Below are 22,577 nucleotides of genomic sequence, written 5' to 3' on the forward strand. Positions count from 1 at the left end.
AGATTGACGATGGAATGTGAGTCACAAGACAGCTAAGGTGAGGCAGAGCTATATAATCCTGAAACCTTCTCTACCAAAGCACTCCTATCAGAGTAACGTAAAATGCAAGCCTTCTCACCACGGTGCATTCTGTAGTTATATAGGGAAACACTATTCGAGTTGCTAATGTTTTTCAAATTTCAAAAATAATCTAATATCTTCATTCAGAAAAGCACTGTACTAGATTTTATTTTATAAATTGCTCATTTATTTAGAATATATGATTCAAATGAAATTCAAGTGCCATCATTATTAAACACATTTTCCTAAACTATACACTCATTGAGGTTTAAGTCAATAACAGAGAGAAATCATCTTAGTTGGAAGTTTTTAGAAGTCTGAAAAATCAAACTTGCATTTATAATTATTTGTAAAAATATAATTTGATGTTAATAATATGCTAAAATAGCAAAAATGGCTTCAATTTTGTACACAGTATATAGTTTTAGAATTAGAAAAAAGTGGAGGAGCTACCTAAAATTAAAAATAGGAAGCCATCCCAGGGTCTCACCAACAGATTTATCTAGATGGTCAGATGATGGCCCATAAAATATTTTCTATAAAAGGAATAAATTACTGATACAAACAACAACTGGACAAATCTCAAACACATTACGCTGACCAAAAAGAAACAAACACAAAAGAGCACATACTTTATAGCTCCATTTATGAGGAATTCTAGGACAGGAAAAGCCGGCCCACTGGGCTAGGGAGCCGATTAGCGGCTGCCTGAGGCAGAGGCTGAGGGGAGAACTTCAGAGCCACAAAAAAAAAAAAGGAACTTCCTGGGGTGATGGAAATGTCTATAAGTTGATAGCAGTGGTAGTTACAGAAGTGTCCAAACTTAGACCACGTACTTCAAATGGGTACATCTTACTGCACATAAATAAGTAAATAAATCCTATACTCTCCTCTGTAAATCATGTTAAAATGAAACTTTTAATGCTCCAAGAAAATAAAAAACAAAAATACCAATGCCATAGAAAAAAATATTTTTATAACCAAGATTTGTTTTTTAGCCCAACTCAAAACCCTCCAACAGTTTCCCTTCTCCCTGGTAAAGTCTACTCTGGTCCGTCCTTGCAGTGACCACTGAGCTAACCCTCTACCTCTGACCACTCACCCCCTCCTCCTGCCCCTCGGAACCAGCTGCTGCACTCCCTCTCCTCACACTCCCAGATGTACAGTCCCTGGAGTAAGGCAACTCTGCTCTACAGCATCGCACTGGCACTGGCTGCCGTTACACAGGGCTGCATGTACCCCGACACAGGCAACATGTACTAACGTTTTTATTGTTCAAAATATAGCAATAAGCAAGTTTTCCTGGTATGTCATTTAAATTCATAGAGGTACCTTCTTTTACACATTCTATCCAGACAATGGCCATAAACTATTATATCAGATTTAACTGATGTAATTAAAGCACCTAGTTTTTTAAATACCAATTTGATCAAACTAACACTGGAGACCAATATCGCAAAATATTAAGAACACGTCATAGTATATTCAAAATAAGATACATATCATTGCTGCAACAGACTAATAATCACCATAGTAATCACTGTTACCAGCAAAAGACACCCAAGAATTAAAGAGCATTAAAATATTCAAATTCTGTGAACAGCTCTGTTTAAACTTGTAATCGAGACTCTTAACTACCATTCTTGGGGCAAAATGGGGGAGGGGTAAATCAAACAAGCCTCAGTTTACTGAAATGGCATTAAACTGTATTTGGTTAAGAAAAGAGTAAGACTGCAATAACCACAAACAGATGGGGACACAGAACAAGACAGTTCTGTGCCCGTCTTTGGAAGAGAAGAGCAAATAGCTCTGAAACGTCAAAAAGTACCCCCTCCACAAAGCTGGCAGGTCCACGGAACTGTCCAAGGGTAGAGAATGTCCTGAAGCACGGTACTTATCTCCACGGTGAACAAACATGCTTCCACACTCTTACTCCTTGCAATCCACGGCCCAGTGAGCATGATACTCCAAAGACGGAAATGAAAGCATGTCACTGTCCAGTGGCTTCCCACTGAACTCAGAATAAAACATAAACTTCTTCCCATAGCCTTTGAGGACCTATAGATCTGGCCCTTGCCCCTCATACCAACTTCATCTCTCCCCCAAAGTCCCAGATGCTGTGCGCTGTGTCCTGAAACGGCAAGCTCATTCCCACCTCGAGGCCTTTGCACTCACTGTTCACTCGGCCTAGAATTTTCTTTCCCCAGATTCTCATACATCTGGTTCTTGGTTAAAACGTGGGCCTACTATTCAATTATTAAGAATTCTATTAATTTCTTATTATTCTGTTGTTAATCACCTTTCCGGAACAGCCTTCTCTGACCCTGTAATCCAGAAACCCTCCCCTACCTTGGCCCACCGTCTTTACCGCGCCCGCACTACCTTGCTGCACCATCACTGTCTGCAGTTCTCTTCCTGCTTCCGCGATGTCTCCCTCTGAGCAGAACCCTTGCCTACCCAGTTCACTGCGGATCCACAGCACACTGGGGTGCAGTCGAGGCGGGATGAGAGGCGGGATGAGTGAACATTCAGGACAGTTAAGATGATGGAACTATGGATGGATGGCTTATCACAATTCTCGGGGTTAGTTCTGCAACATCTAGTGATCAAAGCCTTCCTTTGAGATTCTGTTATATAAAACTTTAAAACAAGTTTAAAAGGCTAAATTGCTAGGTTGCTCTGCTATTGGTGACTGACAATACCATAGGTTATTGATCAGGATACAGAGATGCTGCAATCATAAGTTGCTACATTGATAGAAATTTCAAATATTAGTAACAATTTGAGTTATACAAAGGTTCTTTTTAGAAAATCAAGTGTGGCTCAGGAAATTAGTAATCAGGGCCATTGAATTAAATCATCAAGGTTAAAGCCTACATAATGTTATGTGTTAATTGTATCTCAATAAAGCTGGAATCACTGGAGTTGCATCCAAGTATCACAGTTCCCTTGTCCTCCCTGGCACCTGGCAGACTGCACTGCTCCCTCCTGAGTTTACACTAGATGTGGCCATATGACTAACCTGGGCCAACTGGATGTGCATAAAAGGGGCACGTGTTGAGACACAGCCTCCAACATCCTTGGTTTTGAGCAACTACAAGAGCAGACCCACCGTGGATGTATACTGAGAACAAGGAACAAACGGCTGCTCTATTAGCCCCTAAGATTCTGGAGCTGCCTGTCAGCACAGCATAACACAGCTTATCCCGACTGACATGGGTACAGCATGGTGAGCAGGTACGTGGGCTTTGGAATCTGACAGGCCTGGGTGTGGCTCAGAGGTCCACCGCTCACTGTGTGAATGATCATGAGCAAGCCAGGCCACCTGTTTGGGCCTCAATGTCTTCATCCATAAAGGGGTTATGAAACCTATGTTTCATAGGGTGGGCGCAAAGGCAGAATTAATAAGAAAATGTATGCACAATACTTAACGAAGTGCCAGGCATGTTGGGTAAGCAATGAATAGATAGGAAGATGGTATTAAACTCTAACATGTCTACCTTCAGCCAATATGAGCACAGCTGCTTCAAAGAACTTCACTCACCTTGGATGCTCTATAAGGTACAGTTAAGTCCTCATTTAATACAGTTGGTAGGTTCTGCAACTTTAAGTGAAATGTAGTAAAATGAAACCAATTTCACCACCGGCTTAGTGACATAAAGAGGAGTTAACTTCCTAAGTCATCTCACCAGCGTTATAAACAAAGGGCGCTGGCGGAGAGGAGGTGAGGGGCCCCTGCAAAGCATTCCAAGCTCATTATTCAATGAGAGCGCCGTTCACGAAGTTCTGGATTCTCCCAGATAAATCCAGGAAAGGAGAGAAAACGGTGGAGCATGTTAAAGTTAAACACTAAGGTGGCTGTGGAAGGTGAGTGGAGTAAGGAGCACCTATGGTTTGCAAACGGAGAGAAAAGAAAAGGAACAGCAAGGGGAGGAAGCAGAGACGGTGCTCCCGCCCTCCGGCCAGGCCGGGCACAGTCAGAGGAACAAAGGCGCACACGCAGAGCAAACAGGGTTCTAAACTGGGAAGGTGAGAGACAGTGAGAAGGGGTAAGTGCTGAGTGGGGAACAGACCAGAAGAGAAGGAAGGACAAAGGGCATGTGGGTCTCAGGGAGCCCAGGGCTGGGGACAGAGGGAAAGCCTGGCCAGTGACTGCACCAGGAATGACTGGAAACGCACTGCTAACACTGAGCGATCCGAGGCGCTGCTTCAACAGTCAGTGCTTACAATACCAGGAGGCTTCGGGCTGTGGACTCGGTTCCTCTAAAGGGCTCACTTGTAAGCAATACGGTAACAATATGGTATGCTCACTGGTATGCTCACTTCCAGGATCCTTTAGTCCCTAAAACTTGCTGCCAGGCACACATGAATGAATGATTCTGTGTTATTGTCTTAGAGACCACACCCATCACAAGGGACAAATAAGCTAACACTTATCAAACCAATGCAGATCAGTCCCTAGAGAGAAAAACCTAACCCTAAACTCACCATCAAGATTTGAATTACAAATCAAATTCAAATTAAAACTTTTAATATCACATTTTGTGTAGTTATTTTGAAGTTTTCAAGCATTTACTGCTTATTTTCACTGGCTGCAAATGAGAATAATAAATACAAGAGGGAAAAACATAAAATGTCCTGAAACAATTCTTAATTTTTAAAAATTACTGGGACAACTGTTGAAAAACACATGCAGATGTTATGCCATGACATAATAATCAGGACTAAACATCATGTAAACTAATATTCCTCAAATAATGGAAATATAACTAAAGATGCTGAAAATTTTACTCATAAAGTGGACAATTTTTATAATACAAATAAAAGTTTCATTACTACCAGACCATTTAAATTATACCCACATCAGAAATGTGCTAACCATTAGAAACATAAGAGGACCCTTTCCACTGATATTTGGCATTTGGCATCAAAGGCAGTCCTCTGCAGATCTGATATTAAAACTTGTCAAAAGCAAAATGAAATTGTAAAAGAGCCAAAAAAAGAAACGGTTACAACTCTTCTGAATGGCATGTGGACTTTCTTTAAACACAAGTTCAGTTGATATAAATGAAATATTAAAGCAAAAGTGTGAGGTGTCAAATAAATAAAATATTAGAAATAAAATACTATCGCCTAATAAGATGTAAGAATTAGAGCATTATTAAGCCTAAGTTAAAGCTGCAGCCACTGAAATAAATGACTGCTGAATGAAGTGGCAACAAAAGCAACGTTGGTATTTAGATTCGATTTTGGAAACTTTCACGATCATTCAAACCCAAAATCAAGACTTTTCTAACAACAGTTCCTAGGCCATTAGAAAAGAAAGTTCTGTTGGGTGACAAGGTTCACATTAAGAATTAGTCTTAAAATAGGAAAATAAACGAAATCTATGACATATATATGCACCCCACTTTGATGGGCAATGACTGTGAAAATCCACTGTTCTCTTTCCCTCCCCCATTTTACCATTTCAAAAACAATTTGCCTTCAAAAGCATGTCAGTAAATCTGCAAGTTTTAAAATAATAGAAACCATGTGCCCCATGTGTTCACCAGATTCGTTTTTATGACGTATGGTCCTCTGCATTAAAATAAACATATTTTGATAAAGAAAGTAATGAAAAGAAATCAAAGAATCCATTTCAAAAATTTCACATCTCTCAATGCAACACAGGACTGAATTTATTAAACTTGGCCACCTAATAAAACTGGACCTGTGATCTCAGTTAGAGGCACCTGTAAATGATAAAAGGTGTCCGAAGTTTCAGTTGATGAGGGATACAAAATATTTTCCAGTCTGATAGTTTTAAACTAAGCACTAAAAATTAGGTTTCACATTTTTAAGTTTTGTCCTTCATATTTTTTAAAAGATGTGTTTATAAAGATTTCAAAAGGGAATGTTCCTGACACCCATACATTTCTATAACTGCAAGTGAGTAATATTAAGATCAGAAAATAAGAACCCTACTTTAGAATATATTAAATCCACATAACTGGTTCTACTTATCAGACACCCTTAAGGTGACAGAAGTGGCCGCAGCAGAACCATTCCCTCCCCAGGTAACCCCAACCCCCAAAGGAAAAGCACATCCAACGCTTCAGTATCTGCCCTCGCTTCTATTCCATAAACAGGTTTTTCAAGGACAGAACAGCTTAAAGTTTCCCATTGGATCAATTTTGGTCTCTAAAAAAAAAAACAAGAAGCACTTTCAATCCTCTCTTTTCAACCAATGGGAAATTACAAAATAAAAAGTATTAAAAATGAAAGCCTAATAAGCTTAAAAACAAAAACAAAAAATTAACACCAGAGTGTAGCAGAGGAGAGGGAAAAAAATAAAGTCTAAACTAAGGTCCCTAAGAATGAATAAGTCTACTCAGGGATCCACAGAAATGTCCCCAAATGCACGCTCTACTCCAGGAACAAATGCACACTATGAAAGCAATCAATTCATTAATGGCATTAAGAACAGAAAGGAAAATCTGGGAGCAATGAATGTGTGTGTTACTATCTTTTAAAAATCAAGAACTGGTCTAACATCTAGGTAATGTATTTGTATAAATTCTTATATTTAAACTCACCTGATTCATTTTCAATTCCTGTTGTGTTCTGAAAAGATACACACAACAAAAACTTCTTTGATTACATGAGCCCTAAAAAGAAAAACAGACAATTGTAATATGTACCTGCCTACAAATTTACAGTGATTTAAAACCACATACAGAAACGTAGAGTTTGCTCAAAGGGCTATTCATAAAGCAACTCCATGCCAGAGCACCTTCAATCTATACTGAGAGCTTACTTCACAGATTTATTAGCTACAATAAAATAGATTCTGACTAATCTTTACCAGGGCTTCATTGTGCTCTACAATTGAAAGCAGACTCATTAGAATGGCATCAAACTTTTGCTTTGGAATTGCATCACTCCTAAGAAGAAATAAATTAGCTTTGTTACTAGAAACACAAAGCCTGCTGCGTAACTTGTGCAATTTAATTGTCCTTCTCTTATTCATATCAACACTGTGTTGAATACAAACACAATCAGACCCCTTTAAATTATGTTTTTCAAGTTCCTAAAGTAGAAAGGTGGACTCAATAACATTTTCATAGGAAGTTCTCTTTGAGAAACAGAACAAACACCTTGCAGTAAAATGCAAATATTTCAATAAAACTGTTTGGAAAAGAACTACAATTATTCCTTTAAATTTTTCTTCAATATACAAGACAAAATAACAAGACAAAATGGTTTCTTACAAATGCATGTGACATACTTGTTCTAAATAATGATCTTTGAAGACGGTGCTCTCTGCAACATACATCTGGGAGTGGACTGCAGTCTTTCATTGTAAACGAAAATCAGGCCATTTAAGCAGCACTTCCACTGTGACATTCTGGGTTTTCAGCACGTATACATACACACACCATCAAGCCTAATTCTCCTCCTTCATTAACTGACTTAGAGTCTCTCTCCCTCCTAGGTTCCCAAGACACTGCTCACCTTGGAACTTTATGCTCTAACAGCTAATAAACCAAGGAACAGGTAACTCAATGCCATTATTCGTACTAGAAGAAAACACTGCTTGCCCACTGTCATGAAGAATTGCGCTTTGCTATTTTATCCTCCCTTCATTAGTGAGGACAGTTCGGCGTTTTTTCCTTGAGCTATTTAACCACACTCACCTGATCACCTTCAACAAGCAAAGGCACTATATTTAAGTTGGGGCCTGGTCATCTGAACTAGCTTTTATTCAGACTTGGCACAGGAAATGCATTCTAAAACTTGCATCTTGTTAGAGGGCTCAGTCCAGCCAAACCGATATGAACTTGTAGTAAATAAATACCCAGTGGATACAAATTCAGATAACTGGAGGTCAACCCATGAGGCCCATTCCTTTCAAATCTAATACTGAGCTTCTTTCTCATACACACGTGCCTCTTCAAGACACCCTATACTGAATATAACTGATCCTTTCAAGGTGTCTGAGAGTCCTGAGATCAGTGGCCAGGGGCGTGCAGCCTGACCTCCTCCACCACAAACGAGGGCTCCTAACACGCGGCTCCACCAGGAGAAATCTTGAGACACCGTAGGACCCTATAGTGAAAAGAACGTCAGGGTTTTCACTCGCCCTCTCACTAAGCTTTTATAGGTGGATTTACGAACTTTGGCGACGGGGTGTTCTCTTTGAGGAACGGAGCAAAAAAATCCTATAGTAAAATGCAAATGTTTTAATGAAAGATCTTTGGAAAGAGCCACAATGCTTTGCAAGGTAAGCACTGCTCACCAGAATGGCTATAGCTTTTCCACCCAGAGATGGAAAGCACTGGGAGGCTAAAGATGGCAGAAGTGACCAAATGTGACTTAGGCTTAGAGACTACAAACTACAAATTGGTAGTTACAAAGCAGTCACAGGGATGCACAGCATAGGGAACATGGGTAATGATATTGTAGTAACTATGTATGGTGCCAGGTGGGTACCTGAAATACCAGGTGGAATAATTTGCAGAGTGTGGAGGCAAGCAGACCTCTTAGGAGGCTAATGCCCCAATCTAGGCAAGAGATGATAGTGGCTTGACCCAGGTAGTAGCAAAAATGTGAGAACTGGGTCCTGGGTCTATTTTAAAAATAGGGCCCTAAGATTTGATGCCAGATATGATGCCAGGTATGAAAGAGAGGACGTCAGGGACGACACCAGGGTCTTCACCCTAAGGACATGGAGAATGGATCTGCCGTTTTCTGAGGTGCTGCCTCCTTCTTTTCATGTGCTTTTCATTTGCTTTTTCCTCTCTTTTAAAATAACACTTTTCTCCCTTCCTTTTCCTCCCCTTCTGCAGGTGCTAGCTCACAGGACAATTCAAACAACTGAGATACCCTGACATCTGAAACCACGTAACTAAAATACTAAAGTACAGTAGCCCCTCAGTATCTTGGGGAATTGGTTCCAGGACCACAGATGACAAACTCCTCGGATGCTCAAGCACCTTAAATAAAATGGTCTATTTGCATAGAACTTGCACAGGCACACCCTCCCAGACACATTAAATCTCCTCTAGATTACCCATAATACCTGATACAATTTAAATGCCGTGTAAATATAAGGTGTCCCAAAAAAGTGTATACACACACTTTGAATAATTATAAAGGCAGTGTTTATTAAGATACATTTCATTTTCAAAATAGAGCTATCAACTGTACAGTGTGTATACATTTCTGAGGGGACACCCTGTAGCTGTTGCAGTGTGTTAGTTGGAGTATAATGACAAGGAAAAAAGTCTGTAAACATTCAGTACAGGCACAATCATCACAGGTCTAACCCCATAGTATACATCAGCAACAACCTAATTTTTCTCCCCGAAATATTTTCAATCCTTAGTTGGTTGAATCTGCAGGTGCAGAACCTGCAAATACAAGGCCACTGCACTTAAAACATTTTATTCTTTTACTAATCTCAATGAACCTCAACTTTTTCTAAATAAAAATATTTACAATATAATTCAGATTGTTATATGATTAGTAATCTTCTGACTTTCTATACTGTCTGTTCCCTCTTTGTCCAAACAGGAATGTAATAATCATTTCTTTCCAGAGAAAGAAGGATCTTAACATCTTTTTTTAAAGAGTTTACTACATGCCTACATGCTCGGACTCTCCTGTCAATCACTTCTAATCCTAATGGCTAAAAAACCACATCCTCATTTTTTTCTCTCTCTCTCTTGACTCACAACATTGTCAAATTATATATCTAAAATATTTTACAATATAATAAGCACTGCAAATCCAACAATGACTTCTGAAATGATATTTTTAAGTTAAATTTTTTATTAATCTACACTAAAAACAAGGGATGCTATAACAAAAGAATTGAGACTCTGAGAACCACTGCATTTTGGGACGGGCAACTCTTGTAGGGGAGACTGTCCCTTCCTTTAAGGCCACTGAGCACTGCCCTGGTGCAAGACCACTAGTACCTTCACTGGTATTGGCAATCAAAAATATCTACACACATCCCCAAATAGCGCCTTAGTTAAGCACCTCTGAACTGTGGACACTAACACTCTAGAAGTAGTTACTGAAGTAACTTCCTGCGTCAGGGCCATTCTCCCTGCCTTTCACACTCGGACCGACTTCACAGCACTGTTTTTACAGACCTGCTTAACCAATACAGATACCTCAAGGTCAAAGTTTTATCAAATGTGAGAACTTGAACTAGCAATTCTATAAGTGTAGAGGCAGAGAGGAATCTTTCCACACATACCACTAAAACATGACAATTCTTTCAAAATTTTTTAAAATGGTAAACAATTAAGTGCCTCTGGATTTCCAAAGGTAAACACTAAAAAAAATATCTTAAAATCCCTAGGACTTCTCTGACGCTGGCTTAAGCCTTAGCTTCTTTTTTGGATTTCTATGCTGGACCAAACCACCTTGAATATTTCTATATATCCCTCTCGTTCCACCCTGTTGACGTTTATCAGATAAAGGACAGTAGGCAGATACACGAACACAGAGCAGGTAACTTTTTATCACCTATTCTTTACTAATAGCATACACTCCCAGACAAAAAAGAGCCTGATCTTGCTTTTACATATCCAAGACTTTAATAATATACATTTACTTAACCTTTTAAGACACTGCTTCCAAACTCTAGGACAAATCATCCTTACAAACATTTAACTAATAACATAAAGATGATCTGATTATACATGATCAGTATCAACACAGCAATAATAAAATTAGGGTCTTTATTCAAATACTGGTCCCTTAAAGTGTCAAGACCACCTCAACAAGCTGCTATCATCTGATACAGAGGGCGGGCAGCCAGGAAATGGAGAGCTACGAAGGCCGCCCCAGTCCTGCAACCCCAGCCATCTCTCCATCAGCCACTCTCTGCAATAAGGCAGACTGAAGGACAGACAGACTCAAAGTGACAGTCACACACACACCAGGGGAACTGTCATGTCTGCCCTCTGAAGACTTGTATATGAAAGGCAAAGTAAAAGCAGTAACAGATTCTTTAAGATTAGTTTAGGTCTGGGAGGGAGGGGAAAGAATTAGGAAAATAATTATTTTATTTTATTTGTATATTCACCTTTAAGTCGCTGATATTTTACAATTATTCTTTTGGATCAGCTTAGCTCTTTTCGGGCTGTCTATAAAATAATTCATTAAGTGTGCAGCATTCACTTAGAGGTCACTAATGGTAATTGTTCTATAATAACTTCCTGAAGTTACGAAAGAATTCCACATCGAAGCACCGACTCAGAAGAAACTTCAAATTTTAAGATTCAGGAAGCAACACACAGCTTATGAACAAATAGTAAACAAAAATAAGAGAAATTATATGGTGGTAGCAAAATTAAAAAGATCATAAATGCATCGAAAACATGGACTATATGCAAAAAAAGTTTTTAAAAGCCATTTTGTGAAAGGAGCCTTGGAAAGTTTATGACCTACATAACGTAAGAAAAATATTTAAAACTATATCCAGTAGTTCTTTCATGTTAAGTAAATAACACTGTGGCCAACACAGAGATGATTAAACTATTAATGGAGTAGATTTACAGTGTTTAACACTGTTCTTAACTTACTCTGACCAAAAGATTCTTGCAATCCAGAATCCTCTGGAAAAATAATCTGAGAAGTCTAGAAAATCTAGGGGGAAATCTAGGAAAAAGAATTTAAACTATGCCAATTTCTCAAAAGCCATTTTTATTAATTTACAAACGCAGCTAATGTACTGTTATAAAAACTACCACTCCTAATTCCTACCAGAAGAATGGAATCACCAAATTACACGTGCATAAATTCCAGATATCAGTATGAAACATTTAGTACCTATTCATTGGATTAAGCAAAAGCACGTAATTCATAAATACTGAATCTGCCCAGGAATCTGCTAAATGAAAAGTCATTTTCCTTTTCTAAAGTAACAAACACAATTTCACAATAATCACTTAGAACATCTAGTTTCACACTAAAATATATATATATACCCCCAACTTCCCTTTTAAAGGCAGGCCATATTACCACATTAAATAAGCTAAAGAGGAAAAAGAAAAATCAAGCCTGACATGTTTATCACTTTAAGAATAAAGAGACTGTGTGTGTGTGTGTGTGTGTGTGTGTGTGTGTGTGTGTGTGTGTGTGAGAGAGAGAGAGAGAGAGAGAGAGAGAGAGAGAGAGAGAGAGAGAGAGAGAGAGAGAGAGAGAGAGAGAAGGGGGAGAGGGGGAGAGGGACAGAGGGAGAGAGAGAGGGAGATGGGGGAGAGGGACAGAGAGAGGAGATGGGGGAAGAGGGATAGAGGAAGAGAGAGAAGGAGATGGGGGGGAGAGGGACAGAGGAAGAGACAGAGGGAGATGGGGGAAGAGGGGGACAGAGAGGGAGATGGGGGAGAGGGACAGAGGAAGAGAGAGAGGGAGATGGGGGAGAGGGACAGAGAGAGGGAGATGGAGGGAGAGGGGGAGAGAGAGGGACATGGGGGGAGAGGGGGAGAGAGAGGGAGAGAAGGAGGGAGTGAGGGAGAGAGGAAGAGAAGGAGGGAGATGGGGGAGGGGAAGGGGAGAGGGGAAAAAAGGGGCTGGGAGGGCGTGAACTCTTACTGCTGGAAACTGGTTGCTCCTGCCTCTCACCCTCTAGAATGATCTCTACCCAAAGCAAAAAGGCAATGGTTCAACAGAGCAGATCACAGAGGAATTTCCCCACCTAAAAAGTGAGAGGCACAGAGGACAGAATGCTGGCAAAAAACCCAGTACGTTCTCCTATGTCAGGCCCACAGCCCCACCAACTCCCCAGGCTCAAGAGCAGTGTCCTGACACCAACGTGGAGGAGGCAGGCGAGCACTTCACTCCGGGGGGGGGGATGCGACTCAGACCACACAGGTTCAGGGCTGACAGACAGGAAGAGCAGAGGGTCTGCTGCTCTGCACCATCTTAGGGCTGCAGAGCACCAACGAGAAAATGACGGTGATTAGAGCTTTGGTTTGCAATGTGTCAGTTAAACACCATAGTAAAATGTCAAGTAAGAAGCCTGTGGATAGCCAGGGAAGCACCATAAATCTAAATTTAGATTGCGGCACTCCAGGGGTATTTTCCTCTCCTAGAACCTACTTCGGAAAAAGGGGGGAAATGACTAAAGGGAAAATTTTCAAAAAATACTGCTCCAAGCCCCCATTAATAAAGAGCTTGCTTAGCAATAAATGTACAGCAACTGCTGACTGTTTATCATTTACCTGGCTGATAGTTACCTGGCTGAGGTTATGGATAGCTGTTAATACATGCTCTGCCTTTTTCTTTTGATTAAATCTATGCATCTATGTCATTATATTGCACTGAATGTATAATTTATTACATCACAAAGTTCAGGTTTTGCTTAGGGTTCCCACAATAATTCCCTCCCATCCAATTAAAACTACCTAGTTTCTATACAGAAATTAAAACATATTACTCTCCTCCCTAAGATGCTAAAAACAAAAAAGTTGTCAATTTTCCTGGATAAAGTAACTCCATCCAATCAAAACATTCTTGAATTAAAAAGTTCACTTCCTTTTCTTATTTTCAATACTAATTGCTAAAAATATAGATGTAAAAATCCCCATGAAAAGGTGGGTGGGTAAAAATACAAATGCTTTCCAGCCAGTCAGTGCTCTCGGATGAGAACTGTGCCACAGATTCAAGATCATTACAACTGCCATCTCTCCTAGGTAAAGTACCAACTGTTGAAGAAGTTTCTATAAAATGATACTTTCCTAACATTTTCCCCAGGTTAATGTATGAATGTTTTTGGTTACATAAAAAAAAAAAAAAAAAAAAAAATGAAGTCGATTCTTTCCTAACACTCAAATGCCAAACCCAAAATTTCTAAAGCAAGATACCACGTGATAGTTCATTTCACAATTCCCAAAATAAAACACATTCTCAGTTAACACCTTTATTGTTTTTTCACTGGAGCTGCCAATGCAGGTGTTATTTTTGTGATTAAAAGTCAAAAGTGAGAGATTTTTCAGGAACCCTACAAAATACTTCTGAATTTCCTGAGAAAGGGAGGAAAGCTTCCACAACATCCCACACTGGTGGTCCTAGCAACAGGTATTCATTTTCTCACATAAAGACTCGCTAAACATTAATACAGTCACCTTACAAGTGGCTGCTCAGAGCTTTTCGGGGTTTTCCTACACAATAAAATACATGGAAACCTCATGTTCCACAAACTACATATAAATGACCAGGAAGCTTCCTGAATCATAAGTGAACAGGCTAAAGCAAAATCAGAAGTTATGCCAGATATATTTTGCTAAGGCACACATATCACTACAACATTCTATAGGTCTTCTCCAAGGTGATTAAAGTATTTACTATTTTGGGAGAGAGCAACTCTTCTACTTTTAAGTAAAATCTGAGGTTTGAAGTCTGTCCTCTAAGTATGTCCCTATTTCTGTTCTCAAGAGCGTTTTACTAGCAATGCTAATGTATTTCTCAGGAAGCAACATCCAGCTTATGGACAAATAGTCCACAACAGTTTAAGATGCTCTCGTAATAAATTTTTATTTTTTAAAGGAAAATGTTTCCTCAAAATAAATTATTTGCAGTCCTTTTTTCAAGGTAAAGATAAATGCCTCCCCATTTATGATAAAAATAAGAGACTGTCTCTTGGTGCTATTGGCTGTGGAGACAGTGTGACTCAAGAAGAAATATCGGGAGAGCAGAGGAAATGAAGGAGCTGGCTTCATGAAAGGTATGGAAGGGCCTGGGGGGCCATGCTCAGCAGGTGCAGAGCAGTGATAGACTAGATGGGACAGGCCTGGGGGTGGGGGTGAGTTGCAGGTTAAATGTAAGCCTGACGCTGTGGGTAGGGCTCCCCAGACAGTGTGTAAGGAGTTATTACCCTGCCCATCCTCCGTCCCCACCCACTCCAGAGCCCTGAAGGCCTTTAGAGAACCATGGAAGAGGAGACGGAGGCAGAGCCCAGGAAGACATGCTGGCAGGAGGCAGGGGAAGCTTTCATGACTGCCCATCATGAGGGCAGCTTTGGCCACCCGGGAAAAGCAACGTGCAGCCAGTTGTTGTTTCAGACTGGGGAAGGGGAGGGGAGATCACAAACAAAACAATGTCTAACAGTTCAGGAAGATTACATCGACAGGAAAGAGCGAGGACGACAGCGGTGGGGAGAGGGCAGCCACAGAATGGGCTGGCTAACTGAACAGGCGGGTAAACGAAAATGGTGACGACGAGCCCAGCACACGGAACGTGACTGACTGAGAGGATGAATGGATTTTAAAGGCAGAGTAGCCAGGAGAAGGGATTAAGCGGAAGGGGGTGAGCTCCGTTTCAGAGACTCTGAGGGGAGGCTACACATCCACAGGAAAGCTGCATGTCTCCAACGGGGAAAAGGTCCCAGCACAGACTGCCTTCAAGGCTAGGGGTGGAGGTTCAGAAGTCCTTGGCCACAGGGGGTCCCTAGGGACAGGACAGAGGAAATCGCCAAGGGGAGAAATATCCAGAGAGAAGAGTAGACGATTAAGGAATTGGCTTTGTGAACAGTATGCGAGGGACTAGGGAAGAAGCTGCTCCTCCACCACGGTCAGCAGGTGCAGGAAGGCTAAGGCCAACAGGCTGCAGGACCCGGAGGTAACGGGAGGGTTTCTCTCGGCCACTGTGCCACACTACCCCTCAGTGCCTACTGCACTAGGAGAAATGCCTGAGGAGAAGGCTCTTAATGTTTCTGCAAAACCTAAAGTATCTCAAACAACTTGCATATTCCTCATTTACTCATCTCAAAACATCCCAGTGCCCCTGCCACTGCCAGAAATAGGGGTCTCTGTGCTCCACCTGTGATAGTTTATTCAGTACACTGAGGTCGGACTCAATTAAATTACTAGGCGACTGCGCTGATATGATATTTATCTACCAAGCAGGTGACCAGACCTGCTCAGTGACCTCTAACATGTGGTAATACAGCTTCACTATTAAGAATCTAAATTTATCCCAAGAGCCCTCCTTTTAAAAACTCCTACTTTCACTAGGTCTTTCAGAATGATAGCAGAGTCCCTAAAATGAGAAACATTTAGAATGTCATTTTTATACTCATATTCCAAATTACGCCTAGTTTACATTGTCTTAATAAGGTCTCGGGTAATGCGCAGGATTCATACTGAAGTATGTTATTTAGTGTTTGGTGGATCTCAAAACTCTTTTTAAATTTTTATGGCATCATTTAAATTATTTGAAAATGCCACAGAATTTCCCCAGCAGAGATTAATGTAGTCTCAGGGGAACCACTTACAAGCACCTATAAAATCTGTAGGTTTCACCAATTTCCAGACAGGCGGTTGGCCATAATCAAACCAGCAGTAGCACTTAGCTTTACATATTTCAGGCAGCGGTGCCAAGAAATAAGTTAGTTCCTTCAAAGCAAAGCCTATCATAGGATTTACTGCAAGAGCTACAAAATACTCTTTTCACCAAAATGGCTGGCAAACATATAAGTTATTCAATGAAACCACCTTTATTGCATGTTCTGAAGGACTAATAAATGAAAGCACAGGTATGACATGAACCGAAGACTCCAAGGATAAATACTACACAGTACTGATGAAAATATAAGCATATTTTACTCCAAATGAAGCAGATTTACTACATACAGTAAGTCTACTTCACGCTTCAGGGAGCTGGGGGTGGGGAACAGAAGGCATTCTCTTTAAAAATACTGAAATGACACGTGCATTCGTTCCAGTGACATCATGCAGACACTCTGTGCCAGTCCTACAGCATATCTTTTTTGTTTTATTCATCAGTAAGTTCTAATAAAGAGTACTTATGCCACATTAAAATTCAATATGTTCTATCTATACTTTTAAGGTTTACAAATAAAGATGTGACAACTTACACTTTTTTCACCCAGGAAAAGTTGCACTAATGATGCATGTTTACCGTGAAGCTCAATAAACTATCTTGACAATATAAATAAATTCATAAGCACTTCATAAGTAAATCTTATTTCGTCAAGATAAATCCACCACTTTTGGTGCCTAACTGAATTGGTTGTTTAAAAAAAAAGACTTTATTAGAAAAACTAGTTTGGTTTACTACCATCAATTCTCAAGGGGGTGCGCCAATATGTCTTATTTTCTATGAGAAAAGAGAGTTGTTTCTGTGCTCTTCACTATATTAGATCACAAGGTTAAATCATTCACCATTCACTGACTGTGCAAATGTATTTAAATTTCCTAATAATTTAATCTACATATCGGAGGTGCTGATCCTAGCCATGCAAACTCCTTCACAGTCTCCAAGTTACCTCCCATTGCTTTATCCCTTGCCACAAAAGGGATGGCAAAGCAGAAGTGCTGCAAGTGACCATTCAATGAATTTGCAAAGCCAAACACAGGAGGGAATTTCCACAGGCCACCAAGTCCTTTCCCCAGCTCAAAGGTAGACTCCATGTAAACCACAGTCTAGTCTTAGTTTTCTGACTAGAGATCCATAAACTGCTTCAGTGATTCTACTGTCCAGTTAGATGCGCTTTCCTTTGATGCAGCGGATGAGAAATGATTTTGCCCCCCAAGGGACATCTGGCAATGTCTGGAGACTTTATCAGTTGTCCTGCCTCGGGGGAGGTGTTACAGGTATCTCGTGGGTAGAGGCCAGGGATGCTGCTAAACATCCTACAATGTACAGGAGGGCGCCCACAACAGAATTACCCAGCCCCAGATGTCAATGGGTGCCGAAGTTAAGAAACCTGCTTTCATGGAACCTGCTTTCAGTAATGGAGTCCACGGCTTCCAGTCACTTTGAAGATGATTTTTACGGCTCTAACTATAAACTTCTAACTTCAAAAGGAGAGAGACAGAACACTAACCCAGACCTCTAACCGAACGCTGTGAAGGGTGACAGTGCAGTTGACCGACACCAGGCAATCACACAGCACTGGTGTCAGCAGTATCAGTGGTGATGACTGTCGGGTAGGTAATGTCCCCATCATCTGGAAACTCCCTGGATCACCATGCAAATCTGACAATTTCCCCCTACTGTCCCTTTTCGCTCCCCACTACGGCATTTTCTAGTGACAGCCCAGTTTATTTTTTCTGCATGGGTATTAAAAATAGCATGAAAAGCAAGTCGGAAGACATGAAAATAGTAAATAACCTAAGGTGCTTTCCATCCTGGAAAGTCTATGATTTAACAGGGCTTAAAAGGTTTGTAAATCAGATCTGAACTTGAAAAGAGAGCGGCAGCTAAAAGAAACAGTCCCATGAATAAATAAAACATCTAACGTAGGATCATCATCAAAAGAACATGCGTGCAGATCTGTGTGTGTAGCTGCACAGACCGGCTGAGGGAGAAGAGGAAGGAGCTGAAACAGTGCTGACTATAACTGCACCGGCACGGAAAAAATGCATCTTTTGGGGCTAAAAAACGGCATGTACATTTTCACGTATCTTAAAAGCTTACAGAAATTTTAAACTCACGACAGAAAAACCTTCTAAGCAAATCTCAGTGAAAAGGAAATCTCAGGCTATAGGAACCTTACAGATCAATATGGAATCGATAAGATGAATTATGGCCCATTCATATATTACACAGCCACTAAAATCATACTGAAGAAATTTTAATGGCATGGACATATGCTCACAAGATCCTCCGGGAAGACAGGTTACAAACAATATGCAAAGTATATCAATCCTGTATAAAACATAAACATAAAGGGGGAATAAATATATACGAGGAATACACACCCGCACCCCCAGAGACCCACATTTTCACAGCAGTTATCTGAGGCGTGGGAAGCTTATGCCTGATTTTTAGCCCTCCTTTGTGCTTTTATTTTCTAATTGCCTAGGGTGGGTGAGAACCTTTTGCAGCATTCTGCACTTACAGCACTAATACGTCGTTACAAATTCAAACCAGGAGCTGTCTACAAAATGAGAAAAAACCACGAGAATGTGCCAACTTTTCAGTTCAAGAAACCACCTTCAGAGTCGACAAAAGCGAATCTTCACTGGGCATTTTTACGAGGTGCCCGGCGCTTTTCTATGCACCTCAAATGAATTAACTTTTCAAATCAAACCGAAAAAGATGTTTAAAAAAAAAAAAAAAAAAAAAAAAAGAGCCCTGGGATACCAGGAGCCCTGAGCACCGGGAATTCCTGTCTCAGTTTCCGCAGCCTGAAGCCAGAGGTTGGACCAGGACGGTCGCTGAAGGTCCCCGAGGCTGCGCGGAGGCTCTGCACGGACGGTGGTCACCTCGGCGTTGGTCAGGAGGCTTCTAGAGAGAGTCAGAGCCCTCGTCGGCCTCACTTCCTTCCCAGCGTTTGTACAGCACATTTCGTAACATGTCAAAAAAATGGTTTTAAACAGGCCTGCAGGTCCCCCGCGCGCGGGTGTGCGACTGACCCGACTGCCGCGACGTCTCTAAGAGTTTATTTGCAAAACGCTGTGGCCGCTTTCGCAGTAAGCCTGCAGCGAAGAGAAACTTTGAGCAGACGGGTTTTAGTCGCGGTCCGGGCAGGGCCGACGCAGGGTCTCATCTCAGGGGCCTAAGCACCTAGCTGAGGGGGGGCGGGGGGATCCCCGAAAGGCGGCCCACTTCGGAAATAAAGCCGAAACCTCGGGCCACCCCGAGCGGGTCCTCTCCCGGGAGAACCCAGCCGCCCGGCGGCGGGGACGCAGGTCGCTCCCGCCGGGAGGTGGCCGGTCGCGGCTCGGCCGCCCCCGCGCGGGGCCGGAGGGACCCCGGAGGGTCGGGAACCAGCCCTGAGCTGCGAGGTCCCCTCCGGGTCTCCCCCGGCCACCCTCAAGAACAGGCTCCTCGGTCTCTTTAGCGACAGAAGAACCTACAAGTGCACGTCTGTGGGGCGGAAAAAAACAAACAAAAAAAACACCAAAAGCCCCGGTGGGTCCGCGGCAGGGCGACAGTTTCCAGGGGGAGCCGCACAGAAACTACTCGGGAAACACAAAGACGCGAGGCGCGCGTGGAGGCTGCGGGCGGGGACACGCGTTCCGTTGGCGCACAAAAGGGAAGCGGCGAGACGGCCGCCCCGGGCTCCGCGCGAGCCTCCCGGGGGGAACCTGCGGCCCCCGCCCCGCAGCCCGCGCGCGGCCCCTCGCCCGGCGCGCGGCGAACCAACGGCGACAAAGCGGCCCCGCAACTCCGCCGCCGCCGGCCCCAGAGCTAGGGCCGGGCTGCGGGGCGCCGCCCGGAGGGACCCGGCCGCCCGGACCGCGCCTGGCTCCGGGGCCCCGCCGGCCCGGGACGCCGGGACCTCGAGGGGGCGCGTCTGCCCGCCCTGCCAGCCTCCCGCCCGCCCTGCGCTCCCGGGTCCGCGGCGTGTCGCCGCCGCCGCCGCCTCGCTGCTCGCGGGCAGGGACGCGTCCCGCCGCCGCCCGGAAGCCGCCGCCCGCAGCCGCGTACCTGCGCCGCCGCTCCCGCGCCTCAGCGCGCCGAGAGCCGCCGCCCGCGCCGCCGCCGCTCCGCGCGCCCCGCCGCCCGCCGCCGCGCCGCCGCCATCTTGGCCCCGGGCGGAAGTGACGTCTGGGAGTCCGCACGCAGCGCGCCGTCGCGGAGGCCCTGCCGCGCGCTCGGTCGACCCCGCGCCTCACGCGCTCGACGCGCAGCCTCCTCCGGGGGCTCCCGAGCGGGAAGACGGCCGCGGTCGCGCCCCCCGACGGCTCGCGCGGCGGGGGCTCCCGGCGGCGCCACCGGACGGACACCCCAGCCGCCGGCGCCCTGCGTCCAGTCCGACCGCCCAGAAGGACTGGGGCCCCGCGCGACGGGAGGAGCGCAGGAACCCACAGCTCCCGTAGGCGGGGGACGCCGGCGGGGCCCCCCGCAGTACCAGCGAGCCCCGTGGGCGCTCTGCGCTCGCCTCGGCCCCGCCCGGAGACCCAGCTCCGGCAGGGCGGGGCAGCCCGGCTTCCCTGCGCGTTCACTTAGCGGGGTCGGCCTGCCGGCCGCGGGCACCGTCCCGGGAGCTGCGGCGCCCGAACGGGCCTCGGGACTCGGAACGGGCCTCGGGACTCGGAGCAGGCCTCGGGCCTCGGAGCAGGCCTCGGGCCTCGGAGCAGGACTCAGAACAGGACTCGGGCCTCGGAACAGGACTCGGGCCTCGGAACAGGACTCGGGCCTCGGAACAGGACTCGGAACAGGACTCGGAACAGGACAACTCGGGCCTCCGAACGGGCCTCGGTTCTCGGCACAGGCCTCCGGCAGCCCCTCTGGGACCTGTGTGCATGCGGCCGCAGAGAGACGACGCGGGTGCGGAAGGAGGCTCTTGTCCGTGGCGCCGGGCAGCGGGAGGTGTCTGGTGGACGCCCCAGAGGAGACGGGCTGACGGGCGGCGGGAGAGGACGCGGGGAGATGGCCCAGAGCTGGGCTTGTCGCCAGGATGGTGTTTAAGGCCGTGAGCACTTCCCGGTGGAGTGAGGACGACCCGGGGACGGGCTCGGGAAGAGTCTAAACGCGATGGGCAGCATCCGGCCTCGGGAAAGCCCGGACCCCACCGCGGGCACTGGGCTGGAGCAGGGGCGCCTCAGGAGCTTAGGCGGCAGCGCCCAGGTCCGGTTACCTAACGGGGCAGCCGTTTTCAACCCGTGTGCTGCAAGAATTTTTTAAGTTTTTAAAATATGTCTCTGTTGATTTCAGAGAGAGAGAAACATCAATGATGAGTCATTGATCGGCGGGGGATCCAGTCTGCAACCCGGGCATGTGCCCCGATGGGGAATCGAACCTCCATCTCCTGGATGCCATAGGTGGATGCTCAACCGCTGAGCCAGGCTCTGCCCGGCATAAGAATTTTTAAAACATGCAATACCTGACTATTAGTCCGGGGCACTGACCTCTTTAACTTTAGATTGTCAAAAAAAAAAAAAGTGACAACAGCCAACACAGCAATAGCTGTCAGGTATGAATGAATCAGAATTATACCTATTTATCAGATCAACAAAAAATACATGTTTTGGTGTGTCACAGAATTTTAGTATTTAGTTAATGTGTGCCATGAGATGAAAAAGGTTGAAAATCGCTGAACCTAGGGTTTAATCTCAAGAAATCGTGATGTATCAACAGATCTGATATTGTAAAGGGATTGATGCTGTAGCCAATGACCTAGTCAGGTGTAGAGAACTAATGAAGATATCAGAGTAAATCTTACTAAGGCCTTAAAAAGTGACAGGGTCAGCACAGCGTAAGACGAAAAGAAATCAACCCTCATGAGTTTACTTATTTCTTCCGCTATTCAAGGGAAAGAGACCCTGGACCTAGAAGATACTCTCCTGCAGGTCACTAAAATAGTGCCCTCTCCTGTGGGTCAGAACGCTGATCAGACTTTATCACCCCCTTACCTAGACCAGCGCCTGGAAACGTGATCCATGCGTCAAATTCACCTGGAGTATCTGCAAGAAAACGGGAGACGCCACCATCCCATCCACAATCAAAACACCGATGTACAAATCAAAAATGTAAAAGCTGTCTGCCACCTGGCATTCAGTAGAATGCAAAGCAGAATAATAGAATGCTAACTTAGAGAT

The 22,577-nt window shown here is 44.0% G+C and overlaps 1 protein-coding gene across 3 annotated transcripts in view; it reads right to left on the minus strand.

The window, feature by feature from the left end:
* Positions 1 to 20,520, minus strand: part of PRDM2 (PR/SET domain 2) — a 99,430-nt gene extending 78,910 nt beyond the window's left edge. Inside the window, exons 1-2 of one of the 3 annotated variants that reach the window (XM_087820095.1) lie at positions 20,464 to 20,520; positions 6,639 to 6,710 (exon numbers count right to left, since the gene is read on the minus strand). In XM_087820095.1, the coding sequence (XP_087676221.1) occupies positions 6,639 to 6,647 (9 nt within the window). In that variant the 5' untranslated portion in view covers positions 6,648 to 6,710; positions 20,464 to 20,520. Of the gene's footprint in view, positions 1 to 6,638; positions 6,711 to 7,330; positions 7,573 to 20,463 lie in introns of those variants that run through there. The other 2 variants (XM_087820093.1, XM_087820094.1) reach the window with 2 other exon arrangements.
* Positions 20,521 to 22,577: the final 2,057 nt, after the last annotated feature.

Source organism: Miniopterus natalensis, chromosome 9, assembly GCF_054644295.1.
Source record: "Miniopterus natalensis isolate mMinNat1 chromosome 9, mMinNat1.hap1, whole genome shotgun sequence".
Lineage (NCBI taxonomy): Eukaryota > Metazoa > Chordata > Mammalia > Chiroptera > Miniopteridae > Miniopterus > Miniopterus natalensis.